The 12974-nt window shown below is 36.7% G+C and overlaps 2 protein-coding genes across 44 annotated transcripts; one reads left to right on the top strand and one right to left on the bottom strand.

Moving 5' to 3' along the window:
- Window positions 1–229: 229 nt before the first annotated feature.
- On the bottom strand, window positions 230–11712 carry Sw (short wing). Of its 43 annotated transcripts, none has more exons than XM_071698794.1 (14): window positions 11531–11712; window positions 10959–11084; window positions 10754–10850; window positions 10560–10665; window positions 10361–10491; window positions 8590–8727; window positions 7008–7028; window positions 4625–4672; window positions 2831–3010; window positions 2593–2749; window positions 2076–2448; window positions 1770–2001; window positions 1253–1680; window positions 230–1135 (listed from the first exon to the last, which is right to left on the bottom strand). In XM_071698794.1, exons 2-14 carry the CDS (start codon window positions 11058–11060, stop codon window positions 974–976), a joined length of 2175 nt encoding a protein of 724 aa, XP_071554895.1. In that variant the 5' UTR covers window positions 11061–11084; window positions 11531–11712; the 3' UTR covers window positions 230–973. The 43 variants fall into 43 exon arrangements, with proteins under 43 accessions (XP_071554895.1, XP_071554899.1, XP_071554900.1 ...); XM_071698798.1 differs by having other exon boundaries at window positions 2831–2986; window positions 11531–11711; XM_071698799.1 differs by having other exon boundaries at window positions 8614–8727; window positions 11531–11711.
- Window positions 11713–11804: 92 nt separating this feature from the next.
- Nd-b22 (NADH dehydrogenase (ubiquinone) B22 subunit) lies at window positions 11805–12968 on the top strand. The gene is made up of 2 exons (XM_071698875.1): window positions 11805–12043; window positions 12552–12968. The coding sequence occupies exons 1-2, from the start codon at window positions 11934–11936 to the stop codon at window positions 12874–12876; spliced, it is 435 nt and encodes a 144-aa protein (XP_071554976.1). The 5' UTR covers window positions 11805–11933; the 3' UTR covers window positions 12877–12968.
- Window positions 12969–12974: the final 6 nt, after the last annotated feature.

The raw sequence follows: 12974 nt of genomic DNA, 5'->3' as shown, positions 1-12974 counted from the left end.
CTATGGGAGAAATTTACCGACTCGGAAAAAAACTGATCGGAAGAGACTTTAATCGATGATCAATGATTAGCACAAAAGTCGCCGTTCTAATTATTCATCGATGCGTCACTAATCGCAGGAATGACGTCATCTTTATTTATATAACGACCTGCGAACGATAATATTCTTTGTACGAAGAAATGACGCAACAAATTGACGCGAATTAAATAGAAACGTACGCTTAAAAAGGTTCATTTGCAATATTTCGCAATAAATGACGTGTATTTGCATTAACATAAACGAGATATTACAAAAACGCTTAATAAATACATTCCTTAAAATAGCGATGATTATTATAAAAAATGAACGAATAAAACAAATTGCATAAACAAATTATTTGACTGGGGAATTATATAAATATATTACATAGCTTAATGAGTATATATATGTGTTCCTTTCTTTACATTACAATTCAGAGAATATTTTATCTTCGTAAGTTTCTATCAGTGGTTTTAATTTCCTAAATCTGACATTATGTAATATTATCATAAGTGCTTGTGGCGATAAATACCGATAAATTGTATTGCGAAACGTATTTGAGCTTTATCACAACAAATTATACAAAATAATCCTTCAAAATACGATTAAAGCATTATTTACAATTCTGATATCATAGATTTACACTCAACCAATATTTCTTATTTTAGTTAAACATATATTTTTGTATTAGAATAATTATTAATGCTTAACACGTTAATAATATGTATATTTTTTAAGCATGAAGAGTTGTCTCGATATAGCCAACTTTCATTAACGAAGAAAAATGGAAAAATTGGCAACTAATCTTTCAGTATTACATTCAGTAAAATCATCGAGAAGCCAAACCTCCCTCAGATTCTTATTTTTCAATATTTTATACAATTGCAAGTGTAATCAATTCCTGGAGGAAGTTACTATGGCAATTACATCGCTAGAGCAAATAAAATTATGGTTTTTATCTCAGAGGCACTGACGAAATGGATGTCATAGATGTTAACGAAGACGGCCCGGAACTAAGATTAAGTTTATCCAGTTCTTCATCCGCTTTATTGTTTTTCAGGTCCTGTTGCGTGTACAGGAACTTGTTCCATTCGTCAATCCTTGGATGAGCTAGATGCTATATTGAAAAAAGAATCAAATATAGGATGTTTTTGCATAAGTTTCAGCACGCAACATTGCCTAATTTATCATATAAACAGCCGAGAAAATCTTCAAAGTGCCTCATCGTACGTACCTCGGCGACATCGTAGACCCATATTTTACCAGTATCGTCACCGACAGTGACATGCAATCCACTTGGCGTCCACGATACCCTGTTCAGAGCAGGGCACCCATCAACGACGACGCTGGCGGTGGGTACCTCCGTATCCTGATTCAGATTCCACAAATCCAGCCTGCCGGAATCATCGACAGAGGCGAACAGCGCCGGGTGCGTCGGAGACCACGCGACGTCATAGACGTAGTCGCCATTGTGCTCGAAAGAGTAGAGCGGCTTATTCTCTTTTAGGCTCCAGAGTTTGATAGTCCAGTCTAGGGAAGATGTCAGGAATAGATGAGAGAAGTCTATCCCGCCCTGCACCGCGTGTGCGCTAACGCCAGTGACCGGCCCCTGATGACCCTCGTACGTTTCCGTCAACCCGGCGCGGCTACCGTGTCGGCAGGCTATTTGACAAAATTAAAATGTTAATAATTCTTTTAGTTTACTCTTCATATATTCTCACGTTATATATTATGTGGACAATCGTACATACCTGAGTAAACGGTCCCGTCCTCACTTCCCATGACGAAATTGTTAACGTCGCCATGCGGGAAGGCCAAGCACGTGGCGGCAATAGCTTTCGATTGCTTCGTGTGCAATTCTAATGCTTCTTGCGGTTGTGATAGCATGTCCAGACTCCACGAGCACAATTTGCCGTCTGTCGAAATGCTGATCAGATTGTGCGCGTTTTGCGTTCCAACGACGCTCAAGCAGTATACCGGGTGCTGCAGAATAAGTAATTACTTATTAGAGCTTAACTAGCTAATTGATGTATGTCGGAAGGTGATATGTCACTTACAGTGTGCGCAGTGGCTGACAAGGGAGTGCGTTGTATGGGAGTCCTCTTTTGCACTCGATTGTCCCAAAGCACAATTTGACCGGAGTAGGTGCCGCCCAGGATCAAGTTCGGGTGGAATCTGGCGAACGTGGTGGCCATAACGGGCGATTGACAGTGAAAGATAAACTCTGGCGTGGTTTTCTTGAATTTCGTATTCCAGATTAGGCATACGCCGTCAGGATCGTTCGGAGTGTCATCGTTGTTGTTGTACGAAGCCGCTAAAAGCTCGGGGAACTGCGGCGACCAGTCCATGGAGGTTACACAACGATTACGGGACCATCGCTCGCAAATGAACGAGCGATTCAACCACAGCCGCTGATGACTCTTCTCGTCCCTGCAAATTCACAATTCAGAACGGTCATTTACGACATTTACGTCGAGCAGAACGTCTCTCAAACAGCTATACTGCCTTAGAAGCAAAGGAAGATTGATAAAAAAAAAAATCTTCCAGTTCACTTCCCAGTAGTTTTCTACTTACATTCCGTCTTCGCCGTCCATAGTGCCAGCATAATCGGTGTAGATATCGACCGATTCGCCCAGTGCTCTCTCCACGATTCTGCTGGTACGATCGAGGAATCGTTGGAAGTCTTCCGACAGGATAATCATTTGCTTCTCTTCTTCGCTAAGCTCCCGTACTGCGGGATTAATAAAAAGTATCAAGATTTTTGGCCAGTGAACAGAACCAACAGAACTAAGGGGATTGATGGTCCACGCACCTTCTTTCTTGGGCTTCTCTTTCTGCTTCTCTTGCTCTACCTGTGTAACGGCAGGCTGGACTTCCTTAACTTGCGGTAATCCGTGAGGAAGGATTCCCGGTGGGAGCTTACTCTGGAAACCGTCCATGTGCGGCAAGCTATTTTCTTCGTCTTCGGCTTGGCCATCATCAAATGTCAAAACTGTGGTGAATAAGCTGGTTCCGCCACAAGTACCCTAACTTGGATGTAACTACCTAGCTACTGATCTACCTATTTATTTAGAATTCGACTAATATTCTAATTTTCAGAAGTATCGCTTTTATATTAAATAAAAAAGAACTAGCTTATTTTTTGCAACAAATATTGAAATGCTTTGAAGAATATCTATAACGCAGTAATCTATTATCTTGAATTCACATCTAAGAGGAAAACAACACTGTGCATTCTGTTAAAATCCCAACATTCGTTTCAGCAACATTTTGCATTTGTCTTTACACCTCAAGTGCCGAAAAAACGTTACATGCCAGCGTGTTATTTAGAAAAAAAAAGAAAAAAACAAATTACGATCGTTTTCTTCACACGTTCTTTAATATGAATTGCACAGGTAGCTGCTGACTTGCAAATGTTTAACGAAATCTCATTTCGAAGGAGCAACATCTAAAAGCATTGATAAATGCCATATCGAATAAATTTACCATGCTGGAAATTTACCATTGCTAAGGTTTCATATATATAGGAAAAAAAATTTATGAGTGTGAGCCTAGATGACATGCAAAATTAACCACATGTACGAAAGGTGGACTGCTTGTTGGTGGACTGTCGTAAATAGCATTGATTTTACATTTTTCCATCGTATCTTTTTTTCAATTGTGTCTCTCCACCCTTTGTTGGCATGCAGCACCTCGATGAGGTGGAATGATGCGTGAGAAATGAGAAGAAAAATGAACGTGGACGTTACAAGTAACAAGAGATTACTAATTTTCCCTTTACCAGTGTAATTACTATTATATTACTGATTATGTAATTATCAACGGGAAATTATCATGTAGAATGTGACAATTGCGTGAGGTTTCACCATCTCTCTCTCTCTCCTATGACACTAATATCGTATAACGATCAATGATGAATAAATAAATAAATAAAGATCAATGGTCAATGAAGACGGGAAATAAGTGGATTTACAGCCGCGCGATCGTGTAAATTAATTCTTCTTGAAATAATAAAATGCAATAAACGAATGCACACCGAGTGGAGACGATTTAACGCAACTTTCCAGGTCTCATGCAGTACCGATTAAAATTACAACATCTACAACTGCGACAAATGAAATAAAATAGCATCTAAGATTCTCTCTGTCGCTTTACTTCTTAAAAAATAATAAATAGTCAACACATTCGTAACTAAAAATCTTAATTAAAAGTGCTAAATCTTAAATATCTTCAATCATTAGACAACTCACAGTATACATATCCCGCCTCAAAAAATAACGATACAAAGCTCAATATATCTGCATGCGCAATACGGAGACGGATAAAGCGGATTTATCTTAGATTACGTAAAGAGAAATGTAAAAAATAATATATATATATATATATATATATATATATAATAAAGCAAATCATCAAGCAAGTTGTAGCTAAACGCTAGCGACAATTCCCTCCGTTCAGTGCATATATAAGACAGAGACGACAAATTGCAAAGAAAGTTACGTGAAGATATTACTTTTAGGCGCAACTTTGTGAGGGTGTGAGGTTTATGGACATGTCTGTGAGATAATTAAACAAAGTGAATCGTCTCTAGAGAGGAATTACCTACCTGTAAATTCGTCCTCCCATTCTAAACCAGGATTTAGATTGTACTCGTCTTGAAGGAGGGAAAAGAAAATGTCAATCAATTTGATATCCTATTTGCCGGAATTGTTTTTGTAGCGCTTTTAAAATATATATTTCTTTAAATAGGCATTATTGATGCATAATAATACATGTACAAAAGCTAAAAGTTACTTGAGTCTTTCACTTCGCTTTATCTCACGTCTCTAACGTGAAATTTTTACCGTTACATCATTCTCGCGATAACGTATTATGCAATATAAGATTCAACTAACTTTTCTTATTTTGTCATGCAAAATACATCAACAATCACTCGAGAAACTTGAAAGTAGCAATTGAATTTGATAAATCATAGTCGACATATCTATTTACATGCGTACAATATTCCCATTAGCAACGGCTGTGTATATTTCGGAGTATATTTCAATATACTAATTTAAACTCACTAAAGCGTTTAATAAGAGAAGTCTCTTACTTCTTAAAATATGTAAAAGTTTTTTAATGTCTTCGCTTAAATATTGAATAAAAAAAATTCATAGGAATCTCTTCTCATCTTCAATATTCTAGATATTCTCTTTCTCGCGTTAATTGATATAGAATATGACGAGGTAGGATATTTCTCGGAAAATAAATCTGGTACAAAAACTCATTGTTTCGGAAAAATTTCAGAAAAAAGTTTTCATAGCAAATTAAAATGAAGACAAGTAAGGGATCATGAAATTGAAATAACGATTTAATACAACATACTGACATCTCCGACTATTGAAATAAAAACTGCATGTTCTTTTTTCCAGTTCTTTCGATTAATCGAGACTCGACATATTTATAACAATTACTTTCCAAGTCGACTGGCAGTAAAAAAAAGTGCGCGATGTACATATTTTGAGAATGCTGTGTATAGCTATGCTGCGATATATTCGTATGGACACATACATGTGTCTGTCGTTTTAACTCTGTTAGGTCTATTAACTTTATTGCTACGCCACCCACGTGCTGTTAAGAAGCAATATTCTGCGACCGAAGAACATTTTATTTAAAAAAAAAATGTTCCTGCGCCACTAAAAGCTCAAGCGACATATCTTTATATAAGGTATTGTATTAAAATGTTATGTATATATCAGTGGTAAGTAATTTACTAAAAACAGAGTCAAAGTGTACCGAAAATAACGTGTGTAATATGTTATCTTCAACTTGAATTCAGTTAATATCCCACAACACCTTAGCTCTATAAAAATTGCTTTCATGTTAGTAAGCATTGATGATGCGTTAGCATTCCCAAAGAGATTTCAGATAACGAACATCGCGCCGAGAACTCTGGAAGGTGCGTTAAGTTGTGACAAGATTTGCCAATGGATATATATATATCTCTCTCTCTCTCAAAAGATTCTGATATCCTTGATGTGCCATGACGAGATGGCATCAAGAATACCATTAATAGTTGTCAGAGCTTTATAACCGTTTTCATTAAACACTGCAATTCACCTTGTCTCTCTTTTTTACCCTCACACATTCCTTTTATAATATTAATAAAGAGAACATATTCTTTTGGTAGCATGCCTACTGTGTGAAATTAGTGATACATATCGTAAGAGACAGCTTGAAAGTATTGCAAAAATCGTGTTTGAAGAACACCAGGGAACGTCGAAACAACCATCTTCGAAATTTCTGCATGCTTCTCGAGAATCAGATATATGCGGACAGATTTGTGTAGTGTGTGCCTGATAGCAGATTTTCCTTTGCTGTATAGAGTCGGGATGTCAGATAAATATTTGGAAAATAATAGATACCGTAAATAAAGAATAAATGCACCCAAAAATAGGCAAACTTAACGAAGAGGAGAGTCGGAAGAGGTATAAAAGCATATCCATAAGATAGTAAAGACCGATCAGGCTCCGGGTGGAGAGTTGTTTTGCATTCCTCACTGACATTTCCTATTATGGAAAACGCTAAATTCTGGAGACGATATTCTTCATCCGTTTTCTAGTCTCGGCCGTATCTATTCCGAATAAAGGCAAGTAAAAGCACTATCTAGTATGTTGCAAATGTCATTAATTTAAAACGTATTGATGGGCTACGAATAATATACGCTATATTTTTGGCGAACAAATAGTAAATTTGGTAGTAATTTAATTTCTCTTATCTCTCTCTTAACACGTTTGTTTGGCGTGAATAATTTGGAATAGTATGTGAAATTTAATCCGAATAACGCGAATTACTCTTTGCCAGGAATCGCAGTTCTCAATTCTCGCATAGTACTTTTTCTTTAAAATAATCGTTGCCTCAAGTAATACAAACTGATACTGAATACAAGCTAAACCTAACTCTGAATCTAAAAATCGTTTTCAGAACCAAGAGAAATCATAACTTACCGTAATAGTCGAATGCATGAGCTGAGAAGGGAGGGAAAAAAATTGTACTTAGTTACGATATCATAAGAATGCATTACGCTAATAACACCTCTCTACACTCAGACTCGTTAGTTCAAAATAAAAAAAAAGTCGACGGCAAAATTCAAAACTGTACAGAAGGGTGATAAATAATTTTGTCACTGTAATGTCTGACGGTTTTAAAATTCGACTGTATATCCTATAGAGACAACGGCAAATAAATTTTTAAATGCTGCGTAATTTGTTTGCGAAAACTTCCAAAAAAGTAGATAACGATAAATAAAGTCGTAGCGTTTCATAGACATAATTTTGCGAGTAGGTTGTATCTTAAATAAAAAATTATGCTGAATGTAGTTAGGTGCATATAATTTTGTAAATTCTTATATTGTGCGGTGCTTCGATTCCTATGTATGTGAGAGGAAACGTACATATTCAAAATGTTTATCGTTAGGGTAATTAATGTTTATCTTTCATGTTCAACACTTTCGTTTACTAGCGACGGTAGAATGTTCATTAGTTATTGATCCAATATTGTGGCGAAAAACTTTAGTTTTTTTTAGTTATCCCTAACAATAGATGCTCTTTAACGAATAAGCTGCAATATCTCACTTACATCCCTTGTCACACTTATGCCCACCCCCTAAGTTTCTCTGAAAATCGATATTGACATCATTGTTCTTGTTAATATATAATAGGAACAATAAAGCAAATAATTTTATAAGCGACGTGGACAATTCTCTCAATGTTAGAGTATATACATATATCTTAGCAATTAATACTTTATCAAGAGCATTAAAAAGAAGCTATTTTTATATCTCTTATATATATATATGTGTGTGTATACATCATTAGAGGTCATTATTTTTATATCTAAAAATATATTTGGAGAAATATTCTATACCTATGTGAGCACAAATAGCAATTCTCTACCAGCACGCATGAGTCATGGCATAACAATCTTGTAAGAATTTCAATTTGTAATCGTAATTCGTATGTTTTCCCAACAAACAGGACGCCTAGAGTTAATGTGCTGTGTAATCTTAACTTTCTGTCAATCTGTCAATTATTTCATTAAACTATTGAAGCGTGAGTAAGCTTTTTTATTATATGCAAGCAAACGGTCATCTGTGTGTATGTGGAAGTAAAACTATAATTATAATATATAAAAGTCTAGAAGGAGATAGCTAACAGTGAATACACTTGTAATATAAACATCTCTTGATTCTCAGTACAGTATACTTAATATCTATAGTAAATAAAAATTTCCACATACAAAACTCTTGCAGCACAATTCAAATGTAAAATCGGTTATCATAGCAACTTTGTGTGTAATCTTCATGACTCCTCGTTGCCTTCACATAACTTGATATATATGAAGAAGAACGAAAAATCAAAGATTTTGCGGAGCAATGTTTAAAAAGCGCAAAGCACCCCAAAGATTCGACTCTACATCCCTTCATTTGGAACGCGACATATCTCTACCTTCCGATGTGTATCTCTACCTCTATAATGTAACGTCGTACGACAATTATGGAAGGGTAGTAAAAAAGTAGACAGAACATACATAGGTAGTTTGGTGCAGACCCACCTTTCCTGGGACGCCACCAGTCAGTCTCAAAGTAGCCTGCGGAGCAAGAGTGAGTTGGTGTTGTTGTTGAACAGGAGGAGTAGATGGTGTATGCAGAGGACGATGTGGACAGTCCTTGTGTCCAACACCGGATGAATCGATCAGATTGTATCGCAAGACAAGGGAACACGCGTATGTTTAATTAACACCGCAAGATCAGTTAGGTAACAAATACATATTTAAAAGATCTATCATGTATCTGCGTATATGCGTATATGTGTATATATATTTTTAGTATAATATTCCTCTGTGTCCATTCAAAATAACAATTTGGACAATCAAATCTATAATTATAAGGGGAAACATTTTTTTCCACCAGAATTCAAATTTTTTGTCATAGTTAACGTTGCGCTATCTTTCATCACAGTAAAGTAGGTGGTATCGGAATAAAATATATAAAAATTTGTTAATCACTAACATTAATTGTTTGTGATCAGCTTTGTATTGTTAGCAAAATGCAAGACTGATTGTGAGAGAGTAATCGTCAGCAAAACATATAATGTAGGTATTTAAGAACAATAAGGACTAACTGAATTTGCGGTTGTGTTCATGGAAATGAAAACGTTGTATAGGAAAAAGTTGTGCCACCACCAAAAAAACTTAAACCAAACCCAGATTGATTGTTAGATGCTTACTACTCGTTATATAATGACTAATATATGTTTGTTATACACATAATCTAAGGCTCACAATAAAAACTGTTATTCATTTTCAAATATAATAATAATTATAATAATATATTATTTAAATGTTATTAGTACATATATATTAAATATGTGCTGATTAATAATATTTGTGTCACTACATAAACACAATATGTTATTCTTTTAATGCCGAGTATTGTTTAAGTAATAAAATATTAAAAAATCATGTAAAAGTGTTGAAAACTATTGATCCTTCACAAATAATATGAAGGAAAAGTGCAAAATGATAATTGCGATGTAATGAATTATTAAATTCATGTTTTAGGAATATGTAAGTTTCCTCGCCGCTTTAAAATTAATTATAAGAAACAATTTAGAAGGTTAACTCAATCTTAATGTTATTCGTCATTCCAAAACTAAAAATTAAAAAAAATTGCACTTGTGTGATTAATAACATCACATAATTTACTTCATTCGTAGTTAATACACGAAATAATTCACAATAATGCACAAAAATATTGTTAAGACTTTCTATGTGGTTACAGACAGATTGTAACACAGTGTTGTAATAAAAAAAAATATATAGATATATAGAAGACTATCTTTTTTTATAGACCACCCACTTTACCATAATCAATTATAAAAATTTTGTTGATGCGAGAACAATGGACGATGTGTAATTTGATATTTCAGTGATTTTAAAACACGCATACTGTGTGAACGCGCTATAAACTTGTGAGCTTACGTTAAAGTGAGTATTAATAATTAATGGAATTATTTAGTATAAAAAAATAGCCGAAAATATATAGTTAACGATTAGATCCATATAAAATATATAACAATATTTAACACGCATCTTGTAACCAATCGATCAGATTTCAGGAATTCTCAAAAACTAATTATATTTCAATTCCATCACTATTTATGTCTATCTAAAAACGTTGTGAATTAAATATCACGTGTTTTTCTAATATCTAAACGTTTCATTGCGAAATCACGAGTGAGATGTAACACATATGTGCAATATAAATAAATCAATAAATATAAGAGAAATATTGACTCACCGTCGTGGGATGTATGCGTGGTCTGAATGGTTTGCGTTTGCTTGCTGTAAACAACTGGTTCTTTTGGTGGAATGTTTGTGTGCGCCACGGAGACGATTGTGAGCTCCCGATTCTTCCTTCGTCCTGCACTGCTTCGTATCACACAATGCCAAGTTATAAATCGGTCTTGAAAAAACGCAAGAAAGATGCAAATAAATACCTTTGAGCAGAATTTATACTGGATGGCTGCAAGCTGGCGTCCGGTGTAGCATTAGCACTTTGTTCAGGCGTCAGCGAGCTCATACTCGACAAACTAGAGAGCACGTCTGCAAGCAAACAGAAACAGTTAGACTTTAGAGCGTTGCATAGATTAAAAAGATAGTTTATAATCAAACACCTGTAACGCGTATATACCTGACACTGGCGCTACGCCCAAAGAGGACAACATTGCATCTATCTCCTTGCGCTGATCCTTGTCCGTGCCAGCGGCACGAACGGTAGCTTCTTCTACCTATAATCCCAAGTGAATTGTTTATAATCGTTACACAAGTCATCTTTACATCTTTACATCGTATGTACAAACTGAGCATTTAATTGATAAATCTCTCTTGTCCCTTACATCCTTCTGTTCTTTCTCCCTCCTGCGCCTCTCCTTCTCCTCCCTAATAGCTTGCAGCTTCGCCTTCTTCCTTTCTAGCTCGGCTTTACGATCGGACATCATCTTGTCGTCTAGCAATAGAGATATCTGAAAAATGATATCATAAACTTTAGAATGATAGATTTAAACTAAGTATAGACAATGTATGTACGTCTGAAAGGAACGTCAGTGTGTCTGCTCCGTAAAATTGGCCGAGGAAGCTACCACGAATAAAAGCCCAATGCAGTTATTGATTTCTCAGCGATGACGTCAACTCGGAGCTAGGCTAAAACGTTGGTAACGTTAAATTTACCGTTCGATTAATTGCGAGCGAAACTAACGCGTCACTCGATCCACTCGATCCACTCGATCCACCCGCGGCGGAAGGACGCGCCGGTTTAGGCGAAAATACTTGGCACACTGAAACGCGGCAAGACTTTGAACGATGCACCGACTCCCCGCTCGATCGAATCTGGGCGATGTCGACGTAACGGTGCGATAATCGTTAACGCGGATCAGCCGCGACGGAAATGACGAGGCCCCTGGCCCCTTACCTTCGTTAAGGGCAATGAGCGGAGCGAGCACAGCGGAGCGATCTGACGTCCAAGCCTTTACTCCATTTTACATCAATATCATTTCGATTTTCGAGGAATTCAAGGAATGACACATGCACACATGTAAATCCACGATTCTCTTCACTGCTCTTCACGAGCACGATGAAACCGTACCCGTACGACACCGACGACCGACGACACCTACGAGACCGAGTACGACCTACGACCGCTAGTTGTCGCTAGCGTCACTTAAGACGCCATATTGCTTTAAATCACCCCTCTGCGCCCTCTGCTGGCTCTGCTGACCCTCCACAGTAGTCCACAGTCTCCACGTAATTGTTTATTATTATAATTTATTACAAGGGTTGGTGCTTTCGGGGAGAGTTGTAATTTTTTTTAAACGATGGCACATCTTCCTTCGGAGCTCATATCGCACCAGCAGAAGGTGTGCAGGCTGTACAAGCGCGCCGTGCGGTGCATGGAGGATTGGGTGCACGAGATACACGACCGCAGGTATGTATGTATGTACTTTACATCATCGAAAATGGATCCATCGAATTCCGATTAATTTAATCAACGATTAATTCAACCGACGCCGACGGGATCGATTAAAGCAACATTTCCAACCAATTTATTCTTAATCTACTCTTTCTTTCCAATCATTGGATCAAACTAGAAATAACTGACGATTCTATCTGTCAGTGAGATACAAATAAGAGTAACACGAGGTGTTACTTGACAAGTTAACCGATTAAATTAATTGGAGTTTGGTTAAAATCACCCTGGCAGGCGGTTGCACAATGCATTGATTCAAACGAAATAATGTCTCTTCGACAGAAGAGACAGAGACAGTGCAAAGTACTGTCATTAATTGTAAGATGAAAGGACTCGATTAGCAAAGGATGATTGTAGTTTGTGGAAAACAATTCTATATAGTTTAAATCCACCCATCTAGTCTAGGGAATACGCGATGAATGACAGTCAATTACCGTAATACATTTCAATTATAATTCCTTTACAGATACCAGGCTGCGTTATTGAGAGAGCGCTTTGACAAGAATAAAAATATTAAGGATTTGAGTTATGCAAAGCATCTGCTACAGCAAGGACAGAAAGAGCTCTTCTCAAAGATACATTATCAACCGATAACCTTCGCCAATTCAGCTACAGGAGGGGCATATGGCCGAAATGCTGACATCCCAGACTGGGTCCTGGATTACTGGCACCCTCTGGAGAAGGCTATGTATCCCAAGTATTTTGCGCGTCGCGAACAAATGAAGGACGAGTATGAGAAGTGGTATTTCGAAACCTATCCAGAGGAAAAGAAGAAGCTCGACAGTCACTAGAGGCGCCTGTAAAATATAAATATTTCTGTTGTATCGACGCGCGACATTACTTGTAGATAATATTGTAATATAATGTGTATTGTTACATGAAAGTCTTC

The sequence above is a fragment of the Temnothorax nylanderi genome, unplaced genomic scaffold (assembly GCF_030848795.1).
Source record: "Temnothorax nylanderi isolate EJ_2023f unplaced genomic scaffold, tnyl_v1.0 TNYL_tig0016_pilon, whole genome shotgun sequence".
Classification (NCBI taxonomy): Eukaryota; Metazoa; Arthropoda; class Insecta; order Hymenoptera; family Formicidae; genus Temnothorax; species Temnothorax nylanderi.
This window is presented reverse-complemented; position numbering and strand designations above follow the sequence as displayed.

Bases quoted from the DNA above. Each gene is read 5' to 3' on its own strand.
- Sw (XM_071698794.1), bottom strand. From the start codon at position 11,060: ATGATGTCCGATCGTAAAGCCGAGCTAGAAAGGAAGAAGGCGAAGCTG. The intron at 3,011-4,624 runs GTAGGTAATTCC...TATTCACCACAG, and splicing joins ATGGGAGGACGAATTTACAG to TTTTGACATTTGATGATGGC. The intron at 2,002-2,075 runs GTAAGTGACATA...CTTATTCTGCAG, and splicing joins TGTCAGCCACTGCGCACACT to CACCCGGTATACTGCTTGAG.
- Nd-b22 (XM_071698875.1), top strand. From the start codon at position 11,934: ATGGCACATCTTCCTTCGGAGCTCATATCGCACCAGCAGAAGGTGTGC. The intron at 12,044-12,551 runs GTATGTATGTAT...ATTCCTTTACAG, and splicing joins CACGAGATACACGACCGCAG to ATACCAGGCTGCGTTATTGA.